Genomic DNA, 16,747 nt, shown 5'->3' with positions numbered 1-16,747 from the left:
AGTTGTGTGGTTGGAGTAGGAGTCAATTCCTTCCTGCCGTCTGCAGCCGTCTGCAGCCTGAAACGACTCATCCATCCCTTACCATCCTAGGGGTACAACTATAAATACTAACAAGGGTTCACAGAATTTGCCAGCCCTTTTTAAGTTCTTTCTCCAAAATCTGTCTTTGACTGCTTCTTATGGCAGCAAAAGCCTTCTGATGAAATACAGCGCGCAAAGGGGTGTGAATGGCTGATCATTCATTTCACCAAGCTGCCTGCCCTCCAAGTGTTGCAGAAGAGGGTTAGAAGGCAATATTAACTCATTTTCACAGGGTGCTTCATTTCCATTAGCAGTATCTCCTCTAATTTTTCACTTGGCCACAACATGGTGGCATCTGTCATGTCTTAGAGATAGGTTGGGACATTTTCTGTACTGAGTGGGATAGACACAGTTGAAAGAGCCGTGGCCCTATGCAAACGTGGACCCGGCAACTTTTAGTCAGACACAGCCCTTCTTCTTGCCTCAGTAGCTAAGTTTGCAGGGAACTAACATTTCTATCTCGATTTCAGTGATTAGGAGTGACGTCCTCTTTCTACAGCCATCTGGGGTGTGAAAACAAATACATCTGCGTGGTCCAAATCAATCCAGAAGGGTGGAAAGCAAACCAATGGCTATCAGAAAAATTATCCCTCTCTGCCTCGGTCCTTCCTGCCTGCCCTGGTTGTTTCGTTTGCTGATCTGTATTTCCTCCCACTCCAGCTGGGCCAAATTTGGCTCTGTATGGAGCAGATAAGGGCACCAGGAGTGTCACAGCTGGTGGGGAAGAGGAGTGGGGCTGGGATTTGTGGGGATGGGGTACCCTCGGAGCTGGCCAGATGATGGCTCCCATGCCCCCAGCCCCTCCCAGGCTCCCCTCCAAGCCCATTTCTGGGATCCTGACTGACTTTGGCAGTTGGCTGCCGATGCAAGAGGGTTTCCATGGCAATGTACCAGTGCTGCTCGCTCCCTCCTCACGCTCTGCCTTCCTTTCCCTCCCTCTCCCTCTCCTCGCCCCCCTCCCCAGCCCTCCTGTTTCTCATGCCTGTTGCCATGGAAAAGTCATAATCCACAAAAAATTTCAGATCCCCCCCACCCCATTGGGTTTGGGGTTTTTTTTGGTGCTAAAAGTTTGCTTTTCAGTTTAATGCGTGGGTAGGGGAGTCTCAATCTGCCTCTTCAAAACCTTGTACCTGGGCAAGAGGGAAGTCTTTGTCTTGGACTCGGAGGTCCTCTCGGAGCAGGGGGGGTGGGAAGCTGCAGAGGGGAGCTCCAGCGGATGGGGACCCTGGCAGGGTTATGGCATTGAGAAGTGCTTACGTGACACTGGAGGTTATAACCGGTTTTTTGAAGGGACTGTGTCATTTGGAGTCTGGAGTCTGAATCAGTGACGTTTAAGTGCCTAAGACATGTTGGAGAAAAAGGAGGAGTGAGAGATTTCTGAAAGGTGCCTCCTCTGGAGGCTGCTTTTTCTGAAGTGATCGTAGTGACTGCTGCCAACAGAAAAGGGTGCAGACAACTCATACGCTGCCACAATATGTGCACAGCAAGAGCTGCGGAAATGATGCAGCCGAAGGTACTGAATGAGACCAGAACTAGAGCCCACATTATCCCACCTGGTGCTCATGTCAATTCCCAAGCTTTCAGAGTATGTCCACACTCTGTCAGGACTTGTGTGTGAGGTTTGCGGGTTACATTTTAGTTTGTTAGTTTAAGCACCAATTAAAGGTGAAATCAGTTAAGTTTCTGCTCAGATTAAATAAACTTCCCTAGGTATCTCTGAAAAGCACTGGGGTACTCTGATAGCTTTGCTGCTCTGGGTCGCAGAGCTGGTTGAACTGGAGGGAGCTGTGGTATGGTAAGAGATGTGGGAATTGACCCTTTGCTGCACTCTACACGGAAATGTTCTGGTCTCACTCCCAGAACGCTTGCTGTTTCCATCTGCGCTGTGTTCAGGCTTCCTGCAGTGGGCACTGTGGGCTGGGATCCTCAGATGCACGTTGGAAAACCTTATTGACGGTATTTCTAGGTCCAAGGAGTACTGGAAGTCTCCTGAGCAAAGAAATATTCTTGGGAGATTTCTCACTCTGACTTTTCAAGAGGGAGAAGGGAAAGGATTCAGATAATATATCCCAAATTTGGACCTTGTACTTATTTCAGACCTCCTGAGAGTCTTTTATTGGACGTGATGTTAGCATCACGCCTGAGGCTTCTTTAAACTGACCTTTTCCCAGAGAAGAAGCAGAGGAGTAATTCAAGATCAAATGCAGCTCTAGAGTAAAATGGCACATTTACTTCACTGGAGTTGCAGCAACACAGGCTGGATTTGACTCCTCTCTCTCTTCTTGTTCAGGAAACATTGAGGATGCACATTTTGTTTCTTTTTTATATAGACAGCTACATTCAGGCAGCCTGCGGCAGACACCTAACCTATGCATTGTGGTTACCTCTCCCTATTGTCTGTGTGTACCAGGCATCTGAGTCACTTGCTGCTCGCCTGGCCTCAGATGCCATAGTAGTCAGAGTCTAAATGGGACATGTGGACTAGGTGATGGAGTGTAACCTGGAGTCTTTTCAGGCTGTTGGAAAAATTATCAATTTACAAAACCATAAAGCCACAGTGCTGGGTCATTGTAGCTCCTCTTCTTTTGCGTGAATTCCTGGAAGGTGATGGATCTTCAGCTGCCCCAGACTGTGGTCTGTCCTGCAGAAGGCAAAAAGCCCTATCTGTCAGCAATGCTCTACCTCTTTCCTTGTCGGTATGCCTCTACTCTGTTCTAGACGAACATAATTTCTTCAGTCCCATGCCCTGGGTTGCTTGTCTCCTTTTGTCTTCAACCTCTTTTCTGACGCTGCTGAGGAAGAAGCCCGCGTAGTCGCAGTGCTATGTTGGGCACGGGCAGGTGGACCCCATCTGTATGTTTCACAGAGGATCCTGAACATCCAGCAGCAGAGAAAAAATCTTCAGTCACTACCAGTCTGGTCTAGGAGTTGAACTGTTGACCAGAAGGCAAATATTTCCTTTCGGTTTGCACCTTTCAGGCCCCTGGAATGGATCCCAAAAGGTTTTCCAGAGCACTGTGTGAGAATGTAGGAGTGCACTGACCGTATCAGCAGACACAGTCACCCTCCTGCTTAGCAAGACCTTGTGTAGCCCCAGACATAACTCTCTCTTTTACCAAAAGGAAGAGAGAGAGGGCGTGTAACTTTATTTAACAGAGCCTGGACTACAAACTACATCACAAAACACTCTACAAAGTTAATAATACAAGGCACAAGTCGGATGTGATATAAATGATGTAAATGTGTGAACTCTGAGTAGGACTTTGGCAATGTTCCCAGCCATGTTCAAAATGTACCCATGATATTTCTATCTCCCATATTGGGAACCCACTAGAGACAGGCAGAAAAGACTTAGGTTGAGCTTATTATCCATATTTATCATTCATTTCAGAATAGCATCTTCCTCCCACACTGATCCATCCTCACGGCACTACATATGCACCCAGCTCAAAGCAGGAGGCTTCACACTCTGATTCTTGGGGCAAGAGTTGAGAATGGTGAGATACATTTGAAGGATTCAGTGTGTGTTGGGAAACCCAAAATAGATGGTGCAAGGGAATATGGACCCTGTAGCTGTGCAGGTTGAGGTAATGAAAGCGGTTTGCAAGCTGTCAAGTCATGGGACTTTGGGGCAGAAAGGAGGCATGCCTGAGTGTAGGAACCCAGGCAGAAGAGTGGAAGGAGATTCTTGGCATTTATCTCCCAGTGTTTGAAAAAGGGACGATGTCAGTGGAAGAACAGCACAGAGGGGTTATGGGGGGGTGACCAGGGTGGGGATAAGCTAAGGCTGGGGGGCTGAGGATTTGCAAAGTAATTTATGATTTGGGACCTGCAGTCCAGCAGGCACCTGGATGGGAACATCTTGGCTTTCAAAGCCTTGTTGGCCCACAGTGGGAGCACAGAAAGTGCCAGTGGTCGTGCGGTTGAGCTGGCTGCAGTGAAGGCAGCAGTGCCCCAGCAATGGCTGCGTTGGAAGTGCTGATGGAGGTGATGGCTGGCAGTAGAGAGCCGATGGGGAGGAGAGCAGAGCCGGCAGTTTGGGTGGAGAAGTCGCAGCGCAGGGAAGGGTGCTGGTGCTGAGGAGGGTACAGATTGCAGCAAGTGTTACAGCAGCGTTTGGAGCGCTAACTGCAAGCGAAGACAAGGGTGGCTAATTACAGACGTGATTGTGAAGAAGAAGAGGAGGCAGGCTCAAGGAGCAGTGGTGAGGTCTGCGATTATGGCACTTTGCAATGAAGAAGCTGCTGCTCGGTGCGGGGCTACAAGGGTTCACCTCTGGTATTAACTGAAGCTGTGCTCTCCACATGTGCCAGCTTGTGGCTTGCTTGCTTCTTCTGTCTCACTCTTCACCTTCCTTGCTACTGCAGCATTTTCCCTGTTTGCGTGTAGTCTGCAGAGAAATGCATTAATGGTTTTGTGTAGGGGGAAATAAAAAAAAAGAAAGAAGAGATCTTAAATTAGACACTACCCCACTGGTGATGCATCCTGTGCCCCTTGTCAGACAAATGCTAGCTGGGAGGTCTACTTGGGCAGAATGAGGTTTTCCTAATGCTGCAAGGAAAAAAAAGATCACAAGGAAGTTTAAAAGGGAGGGGGAACAAAAAAAAAAAAAACCAAACCATAAATTGTTCCGAGACCTTCCTCAGCCCAAGGAAGGGTTAATGCTTTAAATGCAATGTAATTTCAGCGGCACTAAAGAACACGTTGCCATGGAAACATCAACCCACGGAGGGAGAGAAAGAGGGAGAAGGGAGAGGGAGCAGCAGCGGAGAGGAGCGGCTCCTCTGGCACAGGAGGAGCAGCCTCCAGACCCCCCCCAGTTACTGACAGGAGTGATTATTTGTTTGTTGGTTTTCATTGATTCCCCCTTGGAGATGTGATGGGGAAGAAAGTGATAGGGTGCCATCTTGGCCGAACCACTACAGACCGAAGAAAATCCATTCACACTTTTTGGACCGAGTCTCCTTGCGGGCAGTGGCTCTGCTCCCGCGAGCACTGTGAATTTGTTGCCCTTGCAAATGCATGAAACGTTTATCAACACTTGATAAACGTTGAGTAACCCCCAAACTGCTTGTGGTTTCTTGGTGGGTCGAAAAAGTTAAGTTAGTCTGCTGTTTCAGAAAATGTAATAAAGGGATTTATTTCAGTCTCTGGAACTAGTTTAGCCTTGTCTGGCTTCTGGCAGTGGTGAGAGGGACCTTTCTGGCAGATTTGAGTGGCTTTCTGCAAGCAAGAAAGTCTTGAAAGCTCTAGAGGAAAATTGGTATGCTCACCTGCTTTCTGGTCTTGGCTCCCAGGGCAGAAACTGGAATGAGCACTGGATGAATACCGAGATGCCCTGATGGTTGACTCCCAGCGCACCAGCCACCTTCAGAAGACCAAGGGGGCTGTTGACATGCGCGTCTACTTGGCCAGTTGTTTTAAGCTGTGGTCCACAGCCATGTGGGTCCATGGGAGGTTCCAAAGAGATGTGCAAAAATTATTAAGGAAAGTAAGGCTGTTGTCAGTGGGATTAAATTCACTGTATGGGGACAGTAGTTCAACTGGAATATTTTTCATGGATCTGCAAATTGACAGAGCTTGAAAAACATCATCCCGGATGAAAAATCACTGTGAAGAGCCTCATTTGACTTCTGTTCTGTGACTGCTTGTCCTATCAATGTTTGTATGACCGTGCCCTAAGACAGATAAACAGATCTGAAGGACATCGCTTAACCTTTCACTATTTGCCTGTTCCTAGCGGTATGGCTTCCATCAGTGACCTGTAAGGTGGATGCCAAGACATAATTATGACCCACTGTTGGCTGTTCTGACAAGTATAATTTTCTATGCTTTTACTGCCCCGTGTAAGCAGATTCTTAGTCTTTGCAAATGGGAGAAATACCTTGAAGACTAGTTTTACTTTGGAGAAAAGTGATATGTTATCTGTTCCTAATGAATAAGGAAGGATGGAAAGATGTAGCAATAAAAAAATAATACTTTAAAAAAAGTAATTGGCAGGAATTTATTAACTCAGTAAAGCTTTGCAGCTTGATCCAATTTTGGTCTGAAATTTAGTTTTTATTTTATCCAGTCACTGTAACAATTTTGACCTTAAAGCTATATTTCTATTAGCTATTTTCTGTTACTTAGGGGTTTCGTGAGTCAATTCAGAAGTACATTTGTTTTTATCCAAGCTTTTTGGATTTCTGAGAATAGACTGATTTCCTCTGTGATTTATAGATATTTCCAGCTTTAACCAGAGTATGCTCTTAAAACACTTTTCCTTGTTTCTGTTTTATTTCCAGTGAGGCTAGAAGGTGTAGAGTTATATTCTCAAGCTACTTAGGACTGTATCATTTTCCCAGCAAAAAAAGATAATTTTGGAAGAAAAGTCATAAATCAAATATTTTGGGTTTAAAATTGAATATTTTTACATGGAAATCCTATTTGCTGTCTCTTGTGATTAGGACCATGGGAATTTTATATTCCTGTTTCTCCTTCATGAAACCTGGATGGACAAAATCTCCGGTGATATCCCTTCCCCTGTTGAGGTGATGATGTTCCTTGTAGGACTCTTTCAGGGTGGCACATTACAGATGTATTTTAACTGGGGCTCTTGTCCATAAAAGAAAGGGCGGAAGGTGTCACCCCACAGACCAGACTGTGTGGGAGCACGACCGTGCCAGAAGTTTCATTTTTTGTCCAATGCCATTACAGTTTTCAGATCTTATAATTCTCTTTCTCTCTGAGAAACGGTTGACCTCCTCATGAGAAAATATTGTTGCCAAGTTCGTATCCCCCTATTCCATTTAAAAAGTGGTTTTGATAGGTAATTTTTCTTGGCGCTGGCATTTGTGAAAATAGGTCAGTCAGGATGCGTGTGAGAAAAATTTGGCTTTGGTTGGGTTTTCAAGATATTGCTGTGACCGACATAGCAGATGGGGCAAAATGAAGGTTGATCCTGCCCTTTTTTCCATAAACAGGTCATCTCATATACCTACGTTTGCTACAAGTGACCTAGCACTCACAGTCTGGCCTTGGTACTGTCAGCAGCACCCTGGCAAAGGGAGTGTGAAATGCCACTAGAGCTGCATGGCAGCACCTCTTTCAGCCTTCCGAGCAAAGGCAATGACTACACGGGATGAAAAGCAAGTGGGAGATCAGGTCCTAGATGGTATTAGGTACAGGGAAGAAAAAATTATTGTGGACACTCTGAAGCTCACTGAAGCAGTTGGACCAGCAGCCTTTCACCTTGGTGTCATTACTGCTGTTGCTGCCGTAGGTTGGAGCTGACCCCATGTTCCCCAGTGAGGGGGGTAATTCGGTGACCCTGCACCATAAGTCCCCCCGCTGTCTGCTTCCTGATGGACATCTGTCCGTGCTGCAAAACCCCGTGCTGCAGTGCTTGAGTTTCCTCTTACATTTTCAGGAGGGAGGCTGGGGACTGCACAGACTGTGGAAAGTGAGCTTCGCTGCTTGTTCTCAGGAATGGTCCCATCTCATTAGGATCAAGCAATGTGTGCAGGAAAGCAGCCCTGCCGTTGCTCTGGCTCTCTACGTACTCTAAGGATAGATATATCCTCAGTCCCCAGGAACTGTCAGCTCGGAGTCTTTCTGAAATGACAAATTCATGGTAGATAAATAGAAGAAATGGGAAATAAAGTGGAAGTACCATTTTTTTTTATGATTTAGAGAAGGAGTGATGGAAAAAGATTCGTCCTTCCACTGTCACTTGGAAGTCTCAGCACACATGTACATTGTTTTCAAAACAACTTTGCTGAATATGATGGAGAAACAGCAAGGACAGATCAGTAGAAATTTGTCTTCCACCTATTTCACAGGTCAGGACCAAACACCAAGAAAATTCATCTTCCTAGAGGTGAGGGGCCAGAATCTCAGCAGATCAAACAGTATCACTCCATAGATGTCAGCTGAATATCACTGATTTATTCCAGCCCAGTATCTGCCCTCCTGTCTTTTAAAAAGGTGTGGACAGCAGGGAGAAACCAAATTAATCTCTTACATCTCTGTTATCTTGTAGCCTGAGGGATATTGCCTAATCTAGATGCTCTCCTAACCTCCTTGCTTAATGAAAACAATCTTGAGCTCTGGGCATTTCTTTAAGCCTGCTGGTCAGGTTGGTTCCCAGCAGTGTAAAATGGCTGTAGCCTGGACAGATTTTCTGGTGCAGGATGCCTGCACAATTTGGAATTTGGTTGGTCTCTCTTCTACACTTGCTTACTATCTTGAGGTGCATCTCCCCAGATTCAGTGGTAACACTGACAGCGAGAGAGACAGGAACAAATGAAGAAGAGTGAGATACTGTTCCTTTAAGATTTGATTTTCCCAGTCAATGGTTGCTTCTATTTTTTTCCTATCTTGTTTTGGTTTTGTTCTTCATGATGGCAGAAGGAACAGAGTCTATGCCCCTTGTTACGTAAAATGAGCCGCACTCGTGCCCTTTGCGTGGAATCCTTTTGCTGTAAATCGTACCTGACACCGGACAGTTGTTACACAGGCACAGCCAGATGTGACCGCCTTTCGCAACACCACAAGCCACCGGCACCGCAGCCGCGGGGGCAGCGCGGGAGGCTGGGGCAGCACGGGGCGGTGAGCGGTGGGAGACCCTCTGAAAGGCTCGGCCAGGGTCAGTACCAGCCACGGGGGAGTTTGATGGAAGGCCCAGGAGGAGCCTGTTCTCACCTCTTTGGGGCTGAGCAGTTGGGTTTGATACCCTGTGGAGACTGCCTTATCTCAAGAGAATTCATGCGCTCACAGCTGGGTCTGGATGGCTGTTGTGCATGTGTTGGCTGTCCTCTGAGGCGTAGGCAGCCACAGAAATGCCGAGCAATGGTATGGAGAAAAAAACATCTGTATTATTTTAAGCTTTCCATGCGTTTGGAGAATGGAGGTTTAAATCAGAAGTTGAAGGTATCAGATGCAGTTTTCTCATTAAAAAACCCTACATCATTTCAGTCTCTCAGACAAGAGCAGAAGATATTAACAGCATAGTTAGTGCTGGTTAATTCTTTATTTGTCAATCACTTGCCACTTGAAGGTCAGAATTCCCATTTGTAGATAAATACACTGGTCCTAAACTCCCTTTTCCCTGCCCTTTGAGTCCACCCACCTTTCTGTCTGTCCATCCTCGTCCAGGAGCAGGCGTGAAGGGCAGGCAGGACTTGCTGCAGGGCAGAACTGATGCACTCTGCCAAGGCTGTTTGCATCAACCCAGGCTGGGTAGGTCTTGCTGGTGCTAAGCAAGGGAACATGGTTTGGAGCTGCGGGCACTTGTGCTGAACTGCAGTAACGTGCTTGTCTTTGCTCTTTCCTGGGCATGAAGTGGGTCTGGGCAGGCAGCTATGCCTCTCCCTGGTACCTCTGGCTGGTGGGGGTTTTAACACTGTCTCTAGGGGAAAGAAAAAGGTTATTTCACCATTCAGATTCTGCAGGGTAAACGCCTTTCACTGCCTTCACCTCACTGCTGTCACGTTTGGCCTCAGTGTTTCACGTTACAGTGAGTTTCCATAGAGGCTGATGGTGGTCTGCATCCCCATCCTCTTATCCAGCATCGCACTCCGCCTGCCTTTTACCCTGGAAATCCTCTCTGGCAGAGGTATCCCAGAGCCTTTATTTCCCCACCCTCCACCTACACCCGGTTTTTCCCTCGTGTGCTGGACTGCTGAGATGACTCCCTGATGCTGATGGTGGAGAGGCTGTTTTATTTATATGGCCTGTCTTATTCAGGGAAGCAGTCGATGTTAGGATAATCAAGCCTTTTCAGACAGACTGCTTGTCTCATTGGAGCGTAACAAGCACTGACAGGGCACAGGGGAGCGTCTGTGTGCACGCACACGTGTGAGGCGTGGGGTGCGATGGACTGAACCAAGGCAATGTCCAAATTTGCCCACCCAGTCAGCAGGTTCAGGAGCAGCTGATTCCCAGAAAGGCACTGGAGGCAGAAGTAGGAGTGGTTAGTGCTGATTTCAAATGCATCTCCTTCAGAGTTGTCTCTGGGGCAGAGAAAAATACAGTTAACATCCTTCCTTTCTCCCCCCAAGCCCCTCCGCCTGCCACATTTGCCTCTCCAGACTTTCTTCATCACTGGCTGAAACCATTTAAAATGTCATCATCTCTCTGCTGGTCCTAAATTGGCCATCTGATGTGGTTTTAATGCTCTATTTCCTATGCCAACCAGCTTTTGAAACACTCTCCATTAGCTTGCAGGGCTGACAGCCTCACTTCTAGGGCGGGTGATGCTACCTAATGGTCAGAGCACAAGGATGGGGAGACGGGTCCCCCCGAGTCTGATTTGCCTTGCGCCTAAGGACATGTCCCTTCCTTCTTTGTTCCTGCCTGCTTGTTTGTACCACGGGGCTCACAATGTCGCCCTGTTTCCACAGTGTCATGTGTGTTTTGCTCCCACCCAGCTGAGTTTGGGCATTGCGGCCACTGCATCTCCACCCGGCTGGGGAAGGGCTTGACCCTTCTGTGCTTGCATCAAGCAACTCCAGAAATGCCCACATAAGCAAAACTCTTTGCTGAAAGGTATTTCTAGCAAATGAAATTAAATTGCCTGTGTCTGCCCGCCCTCCCCTCTTTTCTCTCTCCATCTTGGAGTCCAAAATGTCCAGGGGATCATGGATTAAGCCCATTACAGGCACAGTTTCATCTTGAGTTGCCTCACCTGCATGCACAGCCTGCCGCCCTCATGTTGTGCCCCTGTTGCAGCTGGTGGCTCGGTGCAGACATGCCAGGGAGTCTCCCAGCCCCCTGGTTGCCTTTTTGGGGACTGGAGCATGTGTAGGCTGTAGGGAGGAAACAAATTCCCCTGGCCAGAGCAGGCAGCAGTGGTGCTGGCCTACCAGGGCAGCGTTGCTGCCGAAGGGGATGACTCTCACTGCGGTGGTGATGGAGGGCAGAGCCACTGGAGTGTGGCTGCCTTGCAGCACGCTGCTGACTTGGCCTGCCAGGGAGTCCTTCAAGCCCCGATGCTTTGTCACACAGGCATCCCCTTGCTCAGCACACCCGAGCAAACCCCGCAGCTCCCCGTGTGCCGCTCTCTCCCTGCATCCCTGTGTAGGTGATGGGACCCAGCAAAATGCAGGAGTGCAGGGAAAGCTGGGGGGAGCTGCTTCTTCTGCTCTCCTCCTGCAAACTTTTGTAAACATGTTGCTGATGGGTTCAAGAGAAAGCCCTCTGAAGAGTTGCTGTGCCAAATTTGGAGACTAATTTCAGTCATTAAGGTGTGAAGCGAGGGATTTTAGTGCCACTTTAAGTGTAAATCTCAAGGCAGCTCCAAGGATCGGAGCTGCTGCTGATCCCTCCTTGATTATTATTAGTGGTTCTAATCTTTCTGGTGGAAAACAAACAGAAATGACACCCTCTTATGTCATATCTGTTGCTGATTTCTGTGAACTCTTCTTGTCAGGCTGTGCAAGGGAGATTCCCATAGTGGCATCATTCTTGAGTGGGAGGGGAAAGAGGGCTGAGAACTGTTTAATATTGCTGTTTGTTTAATTAGATGTTGGCACTGCTTCCTAACTACTGACATATAAAGCTGCAACTCCCATCAGGCTAATGGCATTCCCATCTTCTTGGAGCCTTGCTTTGTCTTTACTCTGGTGGCCAGTGCAGAGAAGTCACGAAATGGGTGTAGCTGTAATCTTGGTCCACTGGAAGGTCTTCCCCACCACCAGAACCTTACGTAGGTCTGGTAGGCTGCACATACCCAGTGATGGTCTGTGCCTGGCATTCCTCAGTACCAGAGCAATGCAAATGGCTGGGAAAAGAACACCAGAAAAAGAGCATGTGCGGTCCTGACATGGGATGTTTTACACCATTACGAACAATTACGTGGCTAATATTTTCCATGCAGCTGATGTTTTGGGGTTCTCTCAGTGTTTGGGTGCTGAATGGGTCCAGCTTTTGGAAAATAACTAATAGTCTGCCTTTGAAAATCATCTTGTTGCAAATGTTTCACACTGGGCTCCCTTTTGGCTGTGTTTCCTATGCTGTGCATGTCCCCTGAAGGTCACAACATGGAGCAAGTGTGGAATTTCCTTTAGAAGTAAGCATAATTGCTGGTTGCACTTGGTAATGGGGAATTAGTGGATGAGTTTGGTTGATTAATGAATGGAGTTAGGGCAAAAAAGTTTGGGAAAAGGAAGAAGCTAAAATCGTGACCTGCTTTTTTTATTTGTTTGAAGAAGTTTCCTTGTTACCAATGCTTTCATTAAACTAGCAGGGAATTGTCTGTGTGCAGATAGTGGGAAAGTGTGAACCCACTGAAAGAACAGATTTTTTTTTTTCCTTTTTTTCTTGAAATTGGTTCAAATCAAGTTCAGAAGGCACAAACCGAAGCTGAATATCAGGAAATGTTTCCTGGTGTCATGGTGTAATAGAGCAGAAGAACCTCTCATGTCTGTAATGGAAATGTTGCTTGTGTAATTTATAGGAGAACTGAGCAAAGCATGGGAGGGCAGAGTCCTGGGGCTAGCCCTGCAGGCAGCTTGGTCACCTCTGCCTCTCACCGTGACGTGATGCTACTGGTGCCAGAGCAGGTGTATAAATGCAAAATCTACTTCATGCAACAGGATTGTGAATTGAAGTGAAATATATGAACAGGGGAAACTGTCAGAGTGCCACGGAGATGTCATATAAGCCACTGAACTGTGAAATGTGTATTTGCCTCCTCCTCTTCCCCACAGTGTCATTCTGGACAGTCTGACAGTTAAGAAAACAATAGACCTGATTCTCATTTACAGCACCATCACTTTTAACGTGCTCTCGCGATGTAGCAAGGCCTTGAAATGAGTGTAGCTGTAATCTCAGTCCACTTAAAGGTCTTCCCCACTGCCAGAGCTGAGTGAAGAGGCCTTAGGATAAGTAAGATTGAAGCCCAGGCTGTTTAATAGTCCATTTGTGCAGCTGACATGACATGCCCCAAAGGGGGGTGCCTTGCACAGAAGTGACAGGGCCTTTCCAGACAAAGAGAATCATTAATGTTGGCTGTGGGGATTTGCAGGGCTGATCACCCTTTAGTTTGATCTTGCCGGCTATAAGGCATGACTCTGTTCCTAGGGAAAAAGACTTTCACTGGGCTATCTCAACATCCACTGTCCCTATTCCTAAGCTGCTTCAGATGATTGCTTTGGGCCCCGTGAGGCGTGCTGACTCTGATAGGGATGGAGCTTCTCGCAGGTGGACTGCTCCTTACTCTTCTCTCTGCAGCTTCCCTTATCGTTGCCTCAGTGTTTGGGCTGGGGGGAGGCTATCTCCACTGCTTCACCTGTAGGCCATCACTGTCCTCAAATGGCACGTGAAGTCCCCTTTGGAGAGTGAGCGAAGTGTAGGCTGTGGAGCATGTTTACACGGCTAATTGCTGTAGATCCCTCTGCCCTTTGTGGTAAGGGGACTGTGGGCACACTACGTGTGCATTCAGGAACTCATTGAGAGCCAGCGTGGGTCATCACTTCCCTATCCCGGTCACAAAACGGGCAATTGCCTTGCCTTGCCTGGTTGTACCAGTTCCTGGAGTAATTGTCCTGTTTCTCCTACCCCCTTCCTCTTAGATTTTCCATTGTTTGCACTGTGCTCCTACTGTCCCGGCGTAAGCTGCAGGGGGGAGGCAGGCTTTCGTTTCAGGTTCGGTTCCCAAGTGTTAACATTCTCTTTGCTCTTTTCTCTCTCCTGCAGGTACCTGATCAATGTCACCTTTGAAGGCAGGAATTTGTCGTTCAGTGAAGATGGATACCAGATGCATCCCAAGCTGGTGATCATCCTTCTGACCAAGGAGAGGAAGTGGGAGAGGGTAGGACATGTTTGGTAGTTCTCAAACTGTGCCAGGGAGGAGGGTGGAGGAAGGTTCCAGGCGAATAATCCCCCTCTACCTTTCTGTACTTCTTATCAAGGGCTGGCAATCGCCTCCTTGCATCCTGGATCATTGGTATCTCCAATACTCAGGCTGCTGTCTTCTCCGTGCAGGATGCCGTTACATTCTTGCATTAGTGTGCATAAAAAATTCATCAGCTTTCCTTCCGTAACATCTGAACATAAGTTTTCCTGCCTTTCAGAGAAAAGACCTCCTCTGTGTCATGGGTTTCAATGGCAGAGACAGAAAATATTTCCCTGGATGGCTTAGAGGCAGTGAAGTTCTGTATGCTAAACAACTGTGATTGAGCTATGGCCACACTTAGTAATATATACCAGTGTTAACTGTTCTTGGTATATCTGGCCAGTGTCATTTGCAATGGGATGGTGCATTAAGTAGGATGTGTACGTGAGATCATATCGAGTTGTTCAAAGATCCAAATTTGCATATTTCTGAAAAATTTGCATGTAACCCAAAGCACCGTTTTAGAAATGGTGTGGATTTCTGTGTTAGTGCAAAGCTTTGGTTCACTTCACCTCCCACATAAATGTCAGTGGTCCAGGCTCAGAACAAGCACTCCCAAAGAGTTTGAATTGAAGTAGAGGGAGGAGGTAGTTTGAGGGCTAAGCAAATGAGATCTAAAAAAGTGACGGGGGTGAGAAGTCATAGTGAAAGCAAGGAGAATTCAGCAGAGCACTCAATAGATATGAAGCAGAGCTTGGTCTGGACGTGATCATGTGTATGGTTTAGAAAAATGCCAGTTTGCCCCACCTGGCACAAAAAGCCTTCTCTCCGTGGCTACTTGTTCTCTGCATGGACTTGCAAGTGGCCTGCCTGGCCAAAGCCAGGAAGAAATTCATGGGGAAATGAGAATGAAATAGGGAGCTGTCAGGAGAAGTGCATTCAGAAGAGGGCTGGAGGAAGAACTTTTGAAGGAGGCAGAAGAGCCATCGCATTAGTGCCGGGCAGGCACTAAGGTCTCCCAGTAGTTGCAGGAGTTTGGGGAGAGGGTGAAAGGCCCCAGCTTGTGCCTCGTTTCCAGGAAGAACCATCCACGTCGTGGTCTTGGCTCTGTGCACACTAGAAGGGAGTGTATGGTCTGGGAGAGTCAGCAGAGGTCTTAGTGGGACAGGAGTGTGAGGAAACATATGGCATGGCGTCAGCATGCGTGGATAACTCTTGGACATGTTTGGAGGCAGCCTGGCTGGATATTGCACAGGGGGTGGGCAGGCAAGCCTCAGGCTGCAGAGACCTCACGTCAGGCTCTGTCCGTCACACAACTTCACTAAAGCTCACCGGGCAGCATCCAGGAGGATTTGTTCCTCCTAGCTGGCACCAAATTTGTTCTCACAGAGGAAAAGTCAATCATCAGAGCAGGAAAACGAGGCAGCAGCAGCATGAATCCTGCTAGGGATTATAAACCAGGCTGGCTGTGGGGAATCTGTTGCTGGAATGCTTTGCAGGCTCTGGGGAGGCACAGCTAAATGCAGTCCTGTTTTTATGCTGCTTGTCCAATGCATTACCCTGTCGCACCCTCAGTGGGGGCTTGGGGGCTTCCAAGAGTGGCAAGAGGGGTTGTTCAGTCTCTGAGAGCATATCCATGGTCTCTCAGAAGAATCAGACAGTTAGTGCAAGGGATGCTGGTGAGCTGGAGTGTTGGTGTTAGCCCTGGGGACCTGCCTGAGCCTTGCTGTCTGTGGGGACTAGTTGGCATCCATTAAACCAGAACAGTTCTTCATTTCACAGGAGCTGGGGCTGGATTGAAATGAGACTGTGATGAACTATGGTATTAGTGGTATGAAAAGCCCGTAGTGCTTCCTGAACACAAATGTTTTACCTTGTAGCGGGCATCTTGCTCAGTGGGAAGATCAGATTATTATAATCACAGTTTGAGCTGTTCGAATTTTACACTGGTGGGTTCTTTCTGGAAAACACAGAAGTCATGTCTAGCATGCTCTGATCAGACAAATACCTCTCATACTTGGAACCTCATACTCTTTTTCTTAATTTTCTCTATTCAGTGGAAATGCAAACATTAAAATATAAGGGTGAAACAGAGCTCTTTGTGGCAAAGATCATAATTTTGTTCCGTGTTTGCAGAGTGTCAGGCAAAGCAGACTGCTGGCCCTTAACAGCAGCTCCCAGGCACTGCCATGATACAAGCCATAAATTATTCATGTATTATTAGCACACAATCCCAATACCTGTGTAAGTGCATTGCTTTGCAGTGTAAAATCATCCAAACTCTCACTAATTTTTTGCTAAATTAGCAAGGTGCTTTGTCCTGGCAACTTCTAGGCAATATACAGAAGAAACTGTGCAAAACGCAGGATGGTTTCCAAGTCAAACACTCAGGCAGTAGGACACAAGAGATGAAAGGCTGCGTGGGAAACACTGATTCAGTCCACTTGTGTGTGTTCACTATAGCTCAGTCTTTAATTACATCACTCCACACTTTTATCCATAATCAGACACTGTGCCTGGAAGGAACATCAAGAGATCATTTAGTGCCCAAGGGAGGGATCAACTAGGCTGAAATTATTCCTGACAGATGTTTGTCTCACCTGTTCCGAGTCCTTCGATGCTAGAAACTCCATGAAATCCTGAGGCAATCTCTTCCATGGCTTCTTTTTCCTTACCCTGGACAGCTTTTCTAATGTCTAACTTGGATTTCCCTAAGTGCAGTTTAAGCCCATTACTACTTGGCATCTCCCTAGTGGACATAGAGAATTGTTTATTCTCTTCCTCTTTTTATCTTCCCTATGTATGTTTGAAGGCTTCTGTCATGTTGTCTCCCAGTCGTCTCTGCTG

General features: G+C 47.3%; 1 protein-coding gene across 1 annotated transcript in view; it reads left to right on the top strand.

The window, feature by feature from the left end:
• The window catches only part of GRIN2B (glutamate ionotropic receptor NMDA type subunit 2B), a 168,143-nt gene that overhangs the window by 78,822 nt on the left and 72,574 nt on the right, over positions 1-16,747 (top strand). The window contains exon 3 of the mRNA XM_049792086.1: positions 13,762-13,876. Within this exon, the coding sequence (XP_049648043.1) occupies positions 13,762-13,876 (115 nt within the window). The remainder of the gene's footprint in view (positions 1-13,761; positions 13,877-16,747) is intronic.

The sequence above is a fragment of the Accipiter gentilis genome, chromosome 34 (assembly GCF_929443795.1).
Source record: "Accipiter gentilis chromosome 34, bAccGen1.1, whole genome shotgun sequence".
NCBI lineage: Eukaryota > Metazoa > Chordata > Aves > Accipitriformes > Accipitridae > Astur > Astur gentilis.
This window is presented reverse-complemented; position numbering and strand designations above follow the sequence as displayed.